Here is a 17,576-nt window from a genome sequence, read left to right as displayed (position 1 = left end):
CTCCTAGAATTTGGACCCAGATTGTTCACAGCTTGGCTTTTTACATGTCGAAGAGGAAAGAGATGGCTGAGAACATCCGCATGGGTGGTCCCGGCACTCTGCCGGCTGAGTATTCAGGGACTCCAGCTGTAGAAAGGATTGGGGGACAACGTGACCGAATTCGCATTTGCTCAGGCGTTTCCCGTGGAGCTCTGCTGAACTGGGGTTAGTCTTTTGCTGCCAGTCAGAAAGTGTCTGGGCCCACCCAGGGAAACCACAGGATAATGGGCTAATGGGGAGGAGGACCGGCATGGAGGATGCACCACAGCCTCTCCAGAAGGTAGCACTGGCGCACCCAACTCGTGATAGACGGAGCGGTGGCAAGGGCGCAGCTGCACGGAGGAAGAGGCCCCCGCAGGGGAGCCGCGAGCGCCCCAGCGTGCCCAGCCTTGTCGGATGCAGCCCGCGCGCAGGCTCCAGCGCAGGTGCGGCCAGCGGAGACCAAGAACCGCGTGGGACAACCCCAGTGCGGGGCGGGGGGAAACACACGCCAGCCGCCCGCTGGTCAGGAGCTGGGGCCTGCAGCGGAGCCTCACCCAGCCTCGTGCCCCGGGTCCCGCGGCATGGCAGCACCTCTCCGGGTCAGTCCGCTTCTCTCCGCGGCTCCTCCGCAGACACCGCGCGGGGAAGGAGGGGCGGAGACCCGGCCGGCGCGCGTCTGGTGATCCCAACGCCGGAGCGGCTGCAGCGCCTCCGTCGCTGTCTCCCCGCCCCACGGTTCCGAGGAAGGACCGTTACTAGCCCCCACCCCGGGGGCGGGAGCGCGGACTCCCCGCAGGGAAAGGGGCGCCGCGTTCCCGACCCCAAAACGGGCTGCGCTTGCGCGACTCCACTAGAGCCCCTCAGGTGCCCCCGCGGGCGGGAAGAGGTGGGCGTGGGGCGTGCGGCGCCGGGGCGTGGGGGGCGTGGGAGGCGTGGGGCGCGGGGGGGGGCGTGGGGCGTGGGGGGCGTGCGGCGTGCGGCGCCGGGGCGTGGGGGACGTGCGGGGCGTGGGGCGCGTGGGGCGTGCGGACGTGGGGGACGTGCGGGGCGTGGGGCGTGGGGGGCGTGGGGCGTGGGGGCGTGGGGGACGTGCGGGGCGTGGGGCGCGTGGGGCGTGGGGGGCGTGCGGCGTGCGGCGCCGGGGCGTGTGGGCGTGGGGCGTGGGCGGTGCCGGGGGCGCGGGGCGTGGCGGCCGGGGGGCGGGCAACGCGGAGGAGCCGCTACCACCTGCCGCCGTCCCTGCGCACGGCGGGGTCTCCCTCACCCACAGTCCCGGGAGGCGGCGCCGGAGACCCAGCAGCTGGGACCACGAATCTGGAGTCCGCGGCGCTCACCTGGCCAGACTGGCGACTCGCTTCGTTTTGCAGAGCGGCCGCTTCCCTCCCGGTCCAGCTGGGACGCTAGGAAAGCGTCAGACTCGGTCTGTCACGGGAGCCGGCGCGTGGCGTGGCGTGGGTGAGCTGGGCTCGGCGGCGAGGGACTCTTTTCGCGCCTGGAGAGGCAGGAAGAGGGCGCGGGCGGAGCATCCTCGGGCGGGGATGCCGTGAAAACATCAGCCACCGCAGCGGCAGACCAGTTTGGCGTTGTTTGCACGGAGTGGATTTTCAGTGATGTGCGGTCTTGCCTGAGAGAAGAAATGTCCCCCCAGGAGCTCAGCCGGCGACTGGCCGCAGTGACCACGCATGTCGGTAAACGAAGCTTTTATTTTTCCTGCGTTGTATGAATGGCGGGTGGGGACCTGGTCCTGGGCCGTGTCTGGGCCTCGCCGCTCCGGGTCCTGCCTGCGGCGCCCAGCGGGGAGCATCCTGGGGCGCGCCGCTGGTGGGGTTTCGGGGTCCGAGGCAGGCGCCTTCGCCAGGTGGTTGCCGAGTCCGCTGAGGCCCACGCCCAGGGCTGCTGGGCTGTTGGCATCCGTCAGCTGCTTAGCACGGGGGAGTTGCGTGGGTGGGAAGTTAGGTTCTGGTTTGGGGGTTACTGAGAAAGGAGAGGGCGTGAGAGGAACGAATGCCGGTGCATTTCGGCAGAAATGACTGCCACGCCGCTGACGGCTTGTGTATGAGAAAGTGCGGGGAGAGGCAGGTTTCACGGGAGGGCCCTGCGCAGCCGGGCCCCGGGCCTGTTACTGTGCTGCCTGGAGGGATCACGACGCCCCTGATGATCCCCTTGAGAAACCTCTGCAAGCCAGAGAGGCCGAGCAGTTTTAGTCCTCTTCCCTGAGTTGAAAAGAGGAGCAAAACATGCCTTCCTTACTCCTGAAATAAGGGTCGTGACGGACCATCAGGCCCCACAGACAGGGAAAGAGGACATGGAGAGAGTCCCCAGTCAGCTTTTTCTTAGCACTTTCCTCTCCCCTACGCCTTCCCTGGACCTCCCTCAATAAAGACGCACATTCAGTTTTAGAACCTTTGGATGTGGGCGACCGGAATTGTGGGGATCATTTTCCCTCTTGCTGACTGCACTTAGAAGTCCTCCCGTGAATGCAAATCAGCTTTTATTGATAAAGCCAGGAACTATTTGCCTTCGTTTTCTACACATTTGTTAAAGCTGCTGTCTTGGTGTCTGCATGTTAAATGTTGCTTCATAGCCGGGCGGGGTGGCGCATGCCTGTAGTCCCAGCAACTCAGGAGGCTGAGGCAGGAGAATCGCTTCAACCGGGAGGCAGGGACTGCAGTGAGTCGAGATCACGCCGCTGCACTCCAGCCTGAGCAACAAGAGTGATGTCTCAAAAAAAGAAAAAGAAAAAAAGAAAAGAAAAGGAAAAAAAAATGTTGTTTCATAATCATGCAGATCTCAAATGATACACTTGTGAGGACACACTTTGTAAAGATAATTTATATGGGAAGTCCCAGTTTTGATCATTCAGTTTTAGAAAAAAGTTTCTAGTGCCAAATGTGGACACTGAACTTTTTTTTTTAATTTTTAATTTTAATTTTTATTTTTTAGTAGAGATGGGGTTTCACTGTTAGCCAGGATGCTCTCGATCTCCTGCACTCGTGATCCGCCCACCTTGGCCTCCCAAAGTGCTGGGATTACAGGCGTGAGCCACCTCGCCCGGCCGTGGACACTTAACTTTTAAGACAAAAGGCCAGTCAGATCCTACCAGGTAAAGCTGAATGTGAAACATGGCTGAAGGCAGTGAGAAATAAGAGGAAAAAACACCTTCCCCCCCTGCCCCCCCCCCCCACCGAGATGCAGTTTCCCTCTTGTCGCCCAGGCTGGAGAGCAATAGCGTGATCTCGGCTCACTGCAACCTCCACCTCCCGGGTTCAAGCGATTCCCCTGCCTCAGCCTCCCACGTAGCTGGGATTACAGGCATCCACCACCATGCCCGGCTAATTTTGTATTTTTAGTAGAGACAGGGTTTCACCATGTTGGTCAGGCTGGTCTCAAACTCCTGACCTCAGCTGATCTGCCCACCTCAGGTTCCCAAAATGTTGGGATTACAGCCGTGAGCCACCGTGTCCAGCTAAGCTAATGAAACTGAATTTGGAATTTGAAATATGATGAAAGCTGGAATGATTGTGCTGAAACCCAGCACGTGCGTGCCACTGTGGTATAGGGAAAGAGCAGCAGGCTGGGGGCATGGCCACCTGGATTCAAATCCTTCCCTGGACAAGTCATTCAACCTCAGGTTGAAAAATAGGAATTTTAGTAATACTTTCTTACGCAGCTCAAAGGCTACTGGTGAAGATAAGTGAAATAATGTGGGTAGAAATACTGTGTACACTGTGACTGTACAGACATTCTGGTTATTGGACATAGCCCTGGTCCCTCTGTCACGCACTAAGATCGTTGTTGGTTACTGGGCCTCCCTCGGGGCGAAGCCTCCCATCTGTTAAACAAGGAGGTTGACCTGGATGATTTTAAAGGACCCTGCTACTTCTCTGGAGCAGACTGTTCTTGAAATCTGGCAGGCAGTATGCCTTAACTAACGCTTAGATGCCCGTGGTGCCCAGGCTGTGGTGTTTTCTTGCCTACCTTGCTCCCTCCCTCCTTCCACAGGCAGCTCCATGCAGAATACACACAGGAATTTGCTGTAGCTTCTCTCAACTTCTGATGACCCTTTGCTTCATGTGCTTTGCAACATTCTGTCTCCTCATACTTAATCTACTAAAACCTGTGAACTGGGTGGTGTACTCATTATCTCTTATTATCAGATCTTACAAATGAAATTAGATCTTACAACTCATTATTAACAGATCTTATAAATGAAGGAGTTGACTCAGAGAGGATCATCTTTTAAGGTTTCAGGGGAAGTGAGTGGCAGGCTCAGACCGCAAGGGAGTTTTTCATATGTCCTGTTGGGGGATCTCAAGGTGGAGGGGGCGTTTCTCTAACCCTGCAACAGCCTCTGCCTTTATGGAGGGTCGCCTTGAGTAGCCAGGGAGCTTCTCCAGGGTGGATTGGCTCTGTGCTTGCTTGGTCATTTCAGGTGTTTCCTTATCAAGTAGCTTCTGAGGAGGTGATCATGAGTTGGGGAAGGTTTGAGAGGTGCTTGCAGCAAGGCTTTGGGTTAGAACATTCTCCGGGGCCGGGCGCGGTGGCTCAAGCCTGTAATCCCAGCACTTTGGGAGGCCGAGGCGGGTGGATCACGAGGTCAGGAGATCGAGACCATCCTGGTCAACATGGTGAAACCCCGTCTCTACTAAAAATACAAAAAAATTAGCTGGGCATGGTGGCACGTGCCTGTAATCCCAGCTACTCAGGAGGCTGAGGCAGGAGAATTGTCTGAACCCAGGAGGCGGAGGTTGCGGTGAGCCGAGATCGCGCCATTGCACTCCAGCCTGGGTAACAAGAGCGAAACTCCATCTCAGAAAAAAAAAAAAAAAAAAAAAAAGAACATTCTCCGGGTTCTTTCCTAGCCACTTGCCAGGGTAGCCACACTGTCTTCCTCTGACGCTCTGACCCTGAGTCAGTTTCTCCTCCAGCAGGCGTTTCTGCTCTTTCCACATCCCTTATACTTGATCATTCCGTCATTCCTCCCTACCCACTCCCGTATTTCCGTAAGTGTCTTGGGTGCTGTTGATTCAGTTTCTGAAATACCTCACAGCGTTTTTTCCTCATGTCCATTTCCACTACTACCTGCCTCTTTCCTGCTTCGAGACATTTCCTTCTAAGTAGCCATTGTGCAAACCTGTCTCTCTGCGTCTGTCTCTGATCTATACCAAGAGTCAAACAAACATGGCACTCTATATGCCAAAGACTTTAATAATACCTGCACCTCGCCATTCTCCACTGTCTGAGACGCAAGCTCTTCACTGTTTGGCCTGTAAAGTTCTAGCTTTATCTCCTAATACCTGAGATGTCTATGCCTATTGTTGGTCAGCTGGAACTCTTCAGTCCTTTGACTCTGTCCCTTTGTGCTTTCTAGCTCTTTTCTCACCTCTGAGTATTTGCACTTCTTTTCCTCTCCACCTGAAATTGTTGTAACCAAGCGAGTTAGAAGGAATGTGCCACACACTGAGTTCCAAATTCAGAGTCCTTTTTTAATTAGCCAGCAACTGAGAGACGGCTAATGCTCAAAATTCTCTCGGCCCCGAGGAAGGGGTTTGATTATCTTTTATACCTTGATTTAGGTATGGGAAGGGGAGTCTAGTTGAAGTGGAATTTTACAGAAGCAGAAAAGCAGGTTAGAGGAAGGGGCTGCGGGCACAGGTGTCACCAAGAAGGGGGTGTTCAGGCTCCTTCTACACAATGATCAAAGGGAAATTTTTTTCTTACAATAGCAGGGGTGGGGTATGCCAAGTAGAATTCTGTTACAGTGGTTACAAGTGTTAGGAACAGTACACTTCAACGCTTCTAGGTGCGGCATGACCCAGTTATGCACTCAGAGGGGCTGTGGTAGGGAGGGGGAAGCTAGGCTGGAGTTTACAGCTAAGATGGAGTCAGTGATGCTAGCCCAGGGTAAGTTATTACAGAATAAGTCTTTAGTGTATTTCTCCTCACAGAACCAGTAAACACCTTTGAAACCCAATGCAGTGCCATCTCCTTCATGGTGTCATTTCTGATCTTGCTAGTGGGACGTGATGACTCCTGACTCTGAATTTCAAAGTAAGCTTTGTTCTGCTCACAGGATGCCTCCCATACGCTCCCCGTATTATGATTACTTGGTTGTTTGTGTGCTTGTTTAACCTGCTCTGCTTCTAGAGTCTTCATTACTTATCTGTGCACTCTAGATACCCACAGAACACAGGGCCTAACTCTAAGGAGATGCGGAATAAATGATTGCTGAATAGATGAATGATTGATCGTGTTTTGGAATGAAGCTGGGGTATTGAGTGCCAGGCAGTTTTTATACTTTTAAGGACAGCTATAAAATATATGGAGGTAACTATTTTGTCTCCAAAACCCCATTTTAAAGTAAACATGAAGCCCTTTGTGTGTTCCTCATGTGATGTGCTTCACTGCGGGGGTTCTCCTTCTTTGGATTTTGTCTGTTTGTCAGGAACCCTTATAAAATATGTGATTCACATGTGAATACAGTGTCTGGATGTGTTTTTATCCGTGCAGGACACATGTAGGACCGTCCTTTCCCCTTTATCGTGGACCATAGAGTCATATTGGTTTACAGAATTTCAGTGTCAGAAAAGTGTTGTTTGATTTTCCCCATCCTATTCCTTTCAGTTGTTGAAATATCTGCAACTTTTGCTGTACTGCTGTTCGTATGTGGAGGTGCTAGCTGAGTAACCTGGACTTTCTAGGCACGCATCTCGGATTGCTCTAGGATTTTGATAGACAGGGCTCATACGGCTCACATGGGGCCTCCAGTCACCAGAAACCCGTAGTCAAGATGGTCCATGTCAGTAACTCCCCGTAGAGGTTTTGCGTTTCCAGCCTGGCTCACTTTCCACCTTGCCCCCTCACATCAGAAGCAATTATTTTACATTTTGATCTTACCATTGTTTAAAATGACTTCATATGTTTGGCTACACTCAACTGTGAAGCATAAAAGAATATCATTTGAAACATTCCTTATGTAATCGGAGATTGGGTTGGTGGCTATTTTGGTGACAGAGGCTCTGATCTGTAACCCAGGTTGCTACTTTTGGGACATAGTCAGCATTGATAACATGTAGCCAGAAGAATACTAAACTGAGACAATCAGCCCGTGGCTCATAATTATACAATGGAGTTGGCAGTTGAAATGTCTAGGGTCCATGCCTCAGCTGTTGATACCGAAAGAGGAGTCCAATTAGAGTGGGGTATCTGCTACTCAGGTGGGAATGTGCCCAGTGGGGATGGCTGGACATGTTCCGCCATCTGACTACATTTGACTTAGGTTTCCATTAGGCTCTGTAGACACTGTGCCTAGTGTTCACAGACTCTTCAAGGGCTACTCAAAACATTTGAAACCTAAAAAAAATTGATAGACAAATTTAAAAGTGCAAAATAAAATTTAAGAAATGTTTAAGTGTCTACAGAAGCTTCCTTGCCCTTAACATTTCATTACATTAAAAAAAAAAAAAGTTGTGGAGTTGGAGTTCCATTTCCAGAAATGCCAGTGTGAAGAGTCCTGGGGATCCATTCCTCAGTGAAGCAACTGTACTTTGTGAAAATTATGTTCAAAACCAGCCTTCTAAAGTCTCTGGAAGTTGTTTGACGGGCATACATTAAAAAATACATTTATTCAAGAAAATCTACTAAATCTTGGTAATAATAGTGCGTATCTATGGTACCTGAGCTTGACCTGCTCTCTACTCATCCCTCCCAGCTCCTCTCTCCTCAGCTTTCAGTCAAAGGATGTAGTCCCCTGCCAGGAGGGGAAAGTGTTCAGCATTTCTTTTTTTTTTTTTTTTAGATGGAGTCTCACTCTGTCTCTAGGCTGGAGTGCATTGGTGCTATCCAGGTTCACTGCAACCTCCACCTCCCGGGTTCAAGTGATTCTTCTGTCTCAGCCTCCCAAATAGCTTGGACTATAGGTGTGCACTACCACACCCAGCTAATTTTTGCATTTTTAGTAGAGACTGGGTTTCACCATGTTGGCCGGGATGGAGTGTCCAGCATTTCTTACCTCCTCTAACTCCAAGTTGCAGAGGCCAAGTTCACGCAGAGCCTCCAGCTGAGAGGTCAGGGTCTACTTTCTTCCGCCCAGCCCCCACTCATGGGACAGAAGCTTTATCCCAGGTGCAGCAGCCTGAGAATGCTGAGACCTGGTTGCTTTTGCCCCAGCTCCCGCGTAAACGGCGGCTCGACATTGACAGAGGCAAGCCAAGACCAGCCTGCTGCCCTGGCTGAGATTTTGCTTAGAAGTAGAGACAGTCTGGAAGAATTGAGGATTTGAAGCTCCTCCCAAAACTACTGGTTTTAGCTAAAACAGAGTATGAGAAAGTTAAAGTCTAAAGGCACTGTTGAATACAGTGGAGATTTTTAGAGCAAGAAATTAAGAGGAGCCTGGTAGCTTTGTGAGAGCCACAGGCTAAACCATAGGCCAGCTTTTTATCAGTGAGAAACAGAAAAAGAGGCAGCTAAGAAGAACCTGACTAGAGTTATAAGTAACCTAAAGATTGGCTTCAAAAACGATCTTTGCCTGAATTTAATTGGATAAGACGAGCAATTTACGCACAGGGCATAGGTGAAAACAATAGAGCAAGCAGTAAGTCAGTGGAGTTTAACAGCTGAGTGTGATATCAACGAAGATAGACAGCAGAGAGATCAGAAAGGGAGACAGGCAGTTAAACTCTGTTAAAACTACACCGACTGCAGGCACAACCAAAGCGATACTGTCTGAGGAGGGACATCGGTGTCTTTACACTTCAAGGGAAATATACTTCACTAAAACAGTCTAGCTGTGTCACTAAACAGACAAGCAAACAAACAAAAGCCCCAGACATGGGGAGAAGAGGAATCAGTATTCGTGGTTGCTGTAGTATATTACCTAAAATGTCCAGTTTTCAACCAAAATTTATGAGACCTTCAAACAAACAGGAAAGTGTAACCCTTAAACAAAAAGCAGGCATCAGAAACTGCCTGTGAGAAAGCCCAGATGTCAGATTTAGCAAAAACTTCAATATAGCCACAGTAAATATATTCAAAGAGCCCAGGTGTGGTGGCGTATGCCTGTAATCCCAAGCCCAGGCAGGAGAATTGCTTGAGGTTAGGAGTTCAAGACCAGCCTCAGCAATATAGCAAGACCTTATCTATATAAAAAACTAAAATAACTGAAATGAAAAATTTACTAGAGGAGCTTAACAGTAGATTTGAACTGGAAGAACAGAGACTCAAGGAACTGAAGATAAGATTGCATAATATCTGTGAATCTAAGAAGAGAGAAAAATGAATAGAGCCTTAAAAAATGTGAGATACATGTCCTTATAGTAGAACGATTTATAATCCTTTGGATATATACCCAGTAATGGGATTGCTGGGTCAAATGGAATTTCTGTTTCTAGGTCCTTGAGGAATCGCCACGCTGTCTTCCACAATGGTTGAACTAATTTACACTCCTACCAACAGTGTAAAAGTGTTCCTATTTCTCCACATCCTCTCCAGCATCTGTTGTCTCCAGATTTTTTAATGATCGCCATTCTAACTGGCATGAGATGGTATCTCAATGTAGTTTTGATCTGCATTTCTCTAATGACCAGTGATGATGAGCATTTTGTCATATGTTTGTTGGCCTCATGTATGTCTTCTTTTGTAAAGTGTCTGTTCATATCCTTTGCCCACTTTTGAATGGGCTTGTTTTTTTTTTTCTTGTAAATCTGTTTTAGTTCTTTGTAAATTCTGGATATCAGCCCTTTGTCAGATGGGTAAACTGCAAAAATTTTTTCCCATTCTGTTGGTTGCCGATTCACTCTAATGACTGTTTCTTTTGCCGTGCAGAAGCTGTGGAGTTTGATTAGGTCCCATTTGTCTATTTTGGCTTTTGTTGCCAATGCTTTTGGTGTTTTGGTCATGAAGTCCTTGCCTACGCCTATGTCCTGAATGGTTTTGCCTAGATTTTATTCTAGGGTTTTTATGGTGTTAGGTCTTATGTTTAAGTCTTTAATCCATCTGGAGTTAATTTTCGTGTAAGGTGTCAGAAAGGGGTCCAGTTTCTGCTTTCTGCACATGGCTAGCCAGTTTTCCCAACACTATTTATTAAACACGAATGTTCATTGCAGCACAGTTTACAATAGCAAAGACCTGGAACCGACCCAAATGCCCATCAATGATAGACTGGACAGGGAAAATGTGGCCCATATACATCATGGAATATTACACAGCCATCAAAAACGATGAGTTCGTGTCCTCTGTTCCAGGGACATGGATGAACCTGGAAGCCATCATTCTCAGCAAACTAACTCAGGAGCAGAAAATCAAACACCACATGTTCTCACTCATAGGCGGGTGTTGAACAATGAGAACAGATGGACACAGGGAGGGGAGCATTATATAATGGGGTCTGTTGGGGGGAAATAGGGTAGGGACAGCAGGGGGTGGGAAGTCGGCGGGGGATGGCATGGGGAGAAATGCCAGATATAGGTGAGGGGGAGGAAGGCAGCAAATCACACTGCCACGTGTGTACCTATGCAACAATCTTGCATGTTTTTCACATGTACCCCAAAACCTAAAATGCAATAATAAAAAAAATGTGAGACACTGTTAAGTGCACCAATATACATGGAATGTAAAGAGAGGAGCTAGAGGAGGAGCAGAAAAAGTATCAGAAGAAATAATGTTTTAAAAAATTCCCCAAATTGATGAAAAACATTATACATCAAAGAAGCTCAATGAAGTTCAAGTAGGATAAAGGCAAAGAGATCCACACCCAAACACATTATTGGAAAAAATGCTGAAAGTGAAATATGACAATATTTTGAAAGACGAGAAAAATGGCTCGTCATGTACAAAGTAATAAGGGTAACAACCATCATCAGAAAAAATGGAGGCCAGAAAGCAGCAGGATGACATATTCAAAGTGCTGAAGGAAGAAAATTATCAACCAAGAATCTTATATTCAGCAAAACTATCTGATATGGTTTGGCTCTGTGTCCCCACCCACTGTAATCCCCACACGTTGAGGAAGGGACCTGGTTGGGGGTGACTGGGTAATGGGAGTGGTTTCCTCCAGACTATTCTTGTGACAGTGAGGGAGCTCTCACAGGTTCTTATGGTTTTAAAAGTGGCAGGTTTCCCTGCATGTACACTCTCTCTTCTGCTTGCTTGTAAAGATGTGCCTTGCTTCCCCTTTGCCTTCTGCCGTGATTATAAGTCTCCTGAGGCTTCCCCAACCATGCAGAACTGTGAGTCAGTTAAACTTCTTTCCTTTATACATTACCTCATCTCAGGTTGTATCTTTATAGCAGTGTGAAAACAGACCAATACAGAGAATTAGAACTAAGAGTAGGGGTACTGCTATAAAGATAACAAGGAAATGTGAAAAATTCTGAAAAATGTGAATGTTAAATAGCATGCCTATAAAGAGCAAATGAGTCAAACAAGAAATCACAAGGGAAATACTTTAAGAGGAGTGAGAGTCAAGACATAAATCAAGCAGTACTGAGAGGAAATTTATAGCTGAAAATGCTTACATTAAAAAGACATCTCAATAATCCAACCTTGCACATTCAAGACACTAGGAAAAGAAGAGCAACCTAAGTCTAAAGTAGAAGGAAGAAAATAGTAAAGACTAGAGGAAATTAATGAAATATAGAGTAGAAAAATCAAAACAGAAAATCAACAGAATCAGGCCAGGCACAGTGGCTTGCGCCTGTAATCCCAGCACTTTGGGAGGCCGAGGCGGGCCGATCACCTGAGGTCAGGAGTTTGAGACCAGCTTGACCAACATGGAGAAACTCCATCTCTATAAATAAATAAATAAATAAATAAATAAATAAAATAAACATAATCAGAAGTTGATTAATTGAAAAAAATTAATGAAATTGATAAACCTTTAGCTATAGAGTAACGAGAAAAAGAAGACTTAAATGACTTGAGTGAATGGAAGAGGGAGCATTTCTACCATCCTTACATAAATAAAAAGACTTGTAAAGGGCCGGGCGTGGTGGCTCAAGCCTGTAATCCCAGCACTTTGGGAGGCCGAGGCAGGTGGATCACGAGGTCGAGAGATCGAGACCATCCTGGTCAACATGGTGAAACCCCGTCTCTACCAAAAATACAAAAAATTAGCTGGGCATGGTGGTGCGTGCCTGTAATCCCAGCTACTCAGGAGGCTGAGGCAGGAGAATTGCCTGAGCCCAGGAGGCGGAGGTTGCGGTGAGCCGAGATCGCGCCATTGCACTCCAGCCTGGGTAACAAGGGCGAAACTCCATCTCAAAAAAAAAAAAAAAAAAAAAAAAAAAAAAAAAAAAAGACTTGTAAAGGAATAACATGAATAACTATATGCCAACAAATAACATAACCTAGATAAAGCAGACAAATTCCTAAAAATATGCAAACTACCAAAAATGACTCAAGAAAGAGAAAATCTAAATAGAACTATAACAAGTAATGGGACCGAATTAGTAATTTTTAAAAAACTTTCCTCCACACAAAAGAAGGTCAGGACTAGCTGGCTTCACTGGTGAATTCTTATCAACCATTTAAAGAAGAATTAGTACCAATTGTGCACCAACTCTTCCAAAAAATGAAGAAGTGGGAATACGCCACAACTCATTTTACGAGGTCACGATTACTTTAATACCAAAACTAGAGAAAAATGCAACAGAAAAGCAAACTACAAGTCAGATCTGTTGTGAATATACAGTTGACCCTTGAACAACATAGGTTTGAACTATATGGGTTGACTTATATATGGATTTTTCCTCCTCCTCCATGACCCTGAGATAGTAAGACCAACCCCTCTTTTTCTTCCTCCTCCTCGACCCACTTAAGGTGAAGACAATGAAGATAAAGACCTTTATGGTGGTCCTCTTAACACTTAATGAATAGTACATATATTTTCCCTTATGATTTTCTTAAAACATTTTCTTTACTTTAGGTTTATTATAAGAATACAGTTTATAATGCATATAACACACAAAATGTGTGTTAATCCACTGTTAATGTTGTTGGTAAAGCTTCCAGTCAACAGTAGGCATTAGTAGCTAAGTTTTGGGGGAATCAAAAGTTACACAGGTATTTTCAACTGTTAGGGTGGTTGGCACCCTAGCTCCCATATTGTTCAAGGGTCAACTGTAGACACAAAAGCCTCAATAAAATTCTAGCACCAAATCCAGCAACATACAAAAAAGACTATGCGTCATGATCAAGTGGGATTTTTCCCAGTAATGTAAGGTCGGTTCAACATCCAAAAATCAATGTAATACATGTATCAACAGAATAAAGGGGAAAACCCACATAAGCATCTGAGTAGAGGCAGAAAAGTCATATGACAAGTTTCAACACCCTATCTTGATTAAAAAACAAGCGAACACTTCTAGGAGTAAAAGGAAGTTTCCTCAACCTGATAAAAGGTATTTATACAAAGCCCACAGTTAACATCATAGTTAGTGCTGAATGCTTCCCCTAAAGATCAGGAACAAGACAAGATGTCCATCCTCATCACTTCTGTTCAACATTGTACTGAATGTTCTAGCCAGAGCAGTAGGAAAAAAAAAAAAAAAGGAAAAAGAAATGCATCCAGATTGGAAAGGAAGTAAAACTCTATGTGTTTGCAGATGACATGACATGATCTTGTATATAGAAGGTCTTAAGGAATCCACTAAATATACAATTAGAGAAGACTGGACGTGGTGGTTCATGCTTGTAATACCGGCAATTTGGGAGGCCGAAGTGGGTGGATCACCTGAGGTCAGGAGTTTGTAACCAGCCTGGTCAATATGGTGAAACTCCATCTCTACTAAAAATACAAAAATTATCGGGGGGTGGTGACGCATGCTTTTAATCCCAGCTATTCCAGAGGCTGAGGCAGGAGACTCACATGAACCTGGGAGGCAGAGGTTGCAGTGAACTGAGACCGCGCCACTGCACTCCAGCCTGGGCAACAGAGGGAGACCCCATTTCAAAACAAACAAACAAACAAACAAACAAACGCTATTAGAGAAGAGTCTGCACATGGCTGTGAAATCCATTTGCACTGACTCCTGGGGGTTCTGCATGCTCCCTTAGTCTGCTCTCACTCAGTCTTACGGAAGTAATTTAAAACTTAGAGGTGATTGATTCTTATTTGCTTGTATACATTTAAGAAGTTAGGATTTTGTAGTTTATCTGAGCTGTTGTTGTTAGGTTAGGACTGAGCCTGTCTGTAGCATCCTGGCTTCCAGTGGAAGCAGAACATCTCCTTGGCTTTTTACCGTCTGTGCATCTCACAGATAACGTCATTCATGTACACAGCCTGCCTTCATCATACCATTTTCCAGTGTGTTGCAGTGCTTGTCATACTGCGACCTTTGCAAGCTGTACCAGAAAACTGGGTCTCAAAGTTTTCCTCTGTGTTTAGCCAGATGTCAAGGATCTTGAATGTGAAACAACTATAATTCATTTTCAAGGATGCTAAGCTTGATGAAAATGCTTCCTGTCATTTGTTATCCAGGAACCAACTAAGGCAAGGGTCTCTGATGTCAGGGAGTCTGGGTAGCTGGCATCTTATCACGGCTTCCTGTACTTCTCAGCTATGGCCACAGGCTTGTGTTCCAAAGGCTCATGTGTGTGCCCTACAAAAAAATGTTTCAGGTAGCCTAACATTTCTGCTAAAATTACACTTAATTAATATGGCTAATTTAAAAATCTCTGCCAGATAATTGAAATCATTTAGGATCCAAATGGAAATGGTGCTGTTTGTCTTGTAATTTTTCTTTGAAGGGTGAGGCTCTTGTCACATTTACTTCTATTTGGGTGTTAGTGAATATGATCCAGCCAGACGGCCTCTGAGCCCAAATCTGGCACGGTGGACCAGCTCTTCCCAAATCAGTGAAAGTGCTCTTTCTGCTTACTGTGAGAAATGGGGATTGATTGATTGTAATGAGTCTGAAAAGGAAGACTATCTCATCATCATGGACTTGTGAAATTCAAGCACTTATTTCATACTGGCAGGCAATAATTATTATAATAAACTTAAGAGATTTGGGAATTGAACACACTGATAGTACCAAAAGCATGTATATTTAGTTCAAATTAACAAAGTCAAAAAAAAGAAAAATTCCTTTTGGAGCATCTTTCTGGTAAGTGGCAGGATCAGGATTTACACCTAGGTGGTCTTGGCCTCAGAGTCTGGGTTCCTGACCGCTGCTACTCCATGCTGCATGCTCTCCAGGCTGTGGAGTATCTCACAGAACCTAGGAACAGGAGGTCTCCACTGGGCCTCATCAGCAGGGTGCACAGTCAGGAGCTAAGACAGCTGTTCTCTCTCTGGTGTCGCCCAGTCACTGTGCTCTGCCTCCCTCCTGTGTCTGTACCATTCTTCTGCTTTTCTCTGCATATTGGCTCTTCATATTTTCTCTGCATATTCAGCTGTAGCTGGGTCTTGGGATGGGGGTAGAAGTCCTCAGGGAAGAGGGCTTTGAGCTGAACAGTCATGCCAAAACAAGTCTAATAATCTGAGAAGTGCCGGCCTTATGCTTTCAACTTTTAGAATCAGTAAGAATGTAAAATATTTAGGTAGTTTTAAGGGCTGGCCCTGGGAAAAATAGGAACCTTTCTCTATGTTCAGGGTGCCACCTCCCCTATGTGACTGCCTAGGTGCTCAGGCACCATAGCTACATTAAGGTGCCACTGGTCAATGAACAGATGGTATTCAGACAGCACCCACCATGACCAAGGCACTGGGCCAGGCATATGGCACACAAGCTGTCATGGGGAGAGAATTATGGGGAATCTGAGGTCCTGAGCTTTTAACACCAGCTGAGTCACCCATGAGTCCCTGCTTTATCCAGATGACAAAGGATCTCAGGGGTTTGGAGAGGACGCTTGTAGGCCACTGGACTGGAGGCCCAATCTGATAGTTATATTAAGAAAGACTGCAAAAAGTCACAAGCCGATGCTTGGTCAGTCGCCAGTATGGATGGTGCTGTGAGAGTTTGGAGGCTGAAGTTATTGTGAGCTTCAGTGATTTGCAAAAGCTTCATATGAGATGTGACTCAAGCTGATCTTGAAGGAAGGAAAAGATTTAGGTAGTTGGAGAGGGGAAAGCTATTTAATTGGTGGGATAAGGGGAACAGCCACTTTTAGAAATTGGATTGGTCTTTCTGCACTAGTTGTCCAATTTATTGTATTCTCTGCTTAGGCCTCCATGGTCAATAACCCTTCCCTGGACAACGAAGCTCAACAGTGAGATTTGCCTTGAAAGAATGACCTTAAGCTTGAAGGCAGATCTGTGGTGTCTCACTTTTTTTCCTTCCTCACATAGATCTTTTCTGGGGGGGAAGAGATTGGAGAGGCTAGAGGATATGGAAATAATATTTAAAATGATGTTATTGGCCAGGTGCGGTGACTCACACTTGTAACCCCTAGCAGTTAGGGAAGTCGAGGTGGGTGGATCACCTATGGTCAAGAGTTCGAGACCAGCCTGGCCACCATGGTAAAACCCTGTCTACTAAAAATTCAAAAATTAGCCAGGTGTCGTGTTGCAGGCCTGTAATCCCAGCTACTCAGGAGGCTGAGGCCGAGAATCGCTTGAACCCGGAGGGTGGAGGTTGCAGTGAGCCAAGGTCGCGCCACTGTACTCCAGCCTGGGCGACAGAGCAAGACTCCATCTCAATAAAATAAATAAAGAATTTAATTAATTCATTTTCATTTGAATCTAAGGGCTTTATGAGCTACTTGAAATGTTGACTTAATTAATAGTCACTTTCTTCCAAAGCTAAAGCTAGAGGATTTACTTTGTAATTTTCAAACATGCAGAAGTAATAAATGCATCACTCCTAGATAAGACGCCTGTTAAGGAAGAAATGTTTAGGAGTGTTGCCTAATTGCACTTCCTATGTGAGCACCAGAGTCTTAAACAAAAAGTCTAATAATCTAATAAAGTTATAACCTCCTATTACCGTGGCAAGGTGGCAGCCCTACTATGTGCTTTTATTTAGTATAGAAGACTCCCTGTATTTAGAGGACTGCTACGAGGAGGTTGTAAGTACAAAGTTTATGCAGGTGGACAAACTACAGATGTTCAAAATGTTCGAGCACAGGGGCCTAGAGTTGCCTCTGGGCTGGGCGTGGTGGCTCACCCTGTAATCCCAGCACTTTGGGAGACTGAGACAGGCAGATCACCTGAGGTCAGGAGTTCGAGACCAGCCTGACCAATATGGAGAAACTCCATCTCTGCTAAAAATACAAAATTAGGTGGGCATGGTGGTGCACAACTCTAATCCCAGCTATTCGGGAGGTTGGGGCAGGAGAATTGCTTGAACCTGGGAGGCTGATGTTGCAGCAAGCTGAGATCGTACCATTGCACTCCAGCCTGGGCAACAGAGCAAAACTTCGTCTCAAAAAAAAAAAAAAAAAAAAAGTTGCCTCTCAGGTTTTGGTTTATGTGTCTGTTTTTTCTACCTATTGTTAGATTAGTTCACATTCATTTTAGCTTTCTTTTTCTATACCCTGGGCAGCTAGAATTAAATTGCTGTGGGGAAAGAGGTCCTTCAGCCTGTTTCTCCTCATTAATCCCCAATTTAAGACTA

General features: G+C 46.5%; 1 protein-coding gene across 7 annotated transcripts in view; it reads left to right on the top strand.

Moving 5' to 3' along the window:
* Window positions 1-143: 143 nt before the first annotated feature.
* The window catches only part of MCF2L2 (MCF.2 cell line derived transforming sequence-like 2), a 250,817-nt gene continuing 233,384 nt past the window's right edge, over window positions 144-17,576 (top strand). For 5 of the 7 annotated variants that reach the window (XM_074404603.1, XM_074404602.1, XM_074404600.1 and 2 more), the window contains exon 1: window positions 144-620. In XM_074404603.1, coding sequence (XP_074260704.1) covers window positions 272-620 — 349 coding nt within the window. In that variant the 5' untranslated portion in view covers window positions 144-271. Of the gene's footprint in view, window positions 621-812; window positions 908-1,201; window positions 1,710-17,576 lie in introns of those variants that run through there. The other 2 variants (XM_039478831.2, XM_074404607.1) reach the window with 2 other exon arrangements.

Source organism: Saimiri boliviensis, chromosome 8, assembly GCF_048565385.1.
Source record: "Saimiri boliviensis isolate mSaiBol1 chromosome 8, mSaiBol1.pri, whole genome shotgun sequence".
Classification (NCBI taxonomy): domain Eukaryota; kingdom Metazoa; phylum Chordata; class Mammalia; order Primates; family Cebidae; genus Saimiri; species Saimiri boliviensis.
Note: the sequence above shows the minus strand (reverse complement) of the source record. Positions and strands in the feature narration are given on the sequence as shown.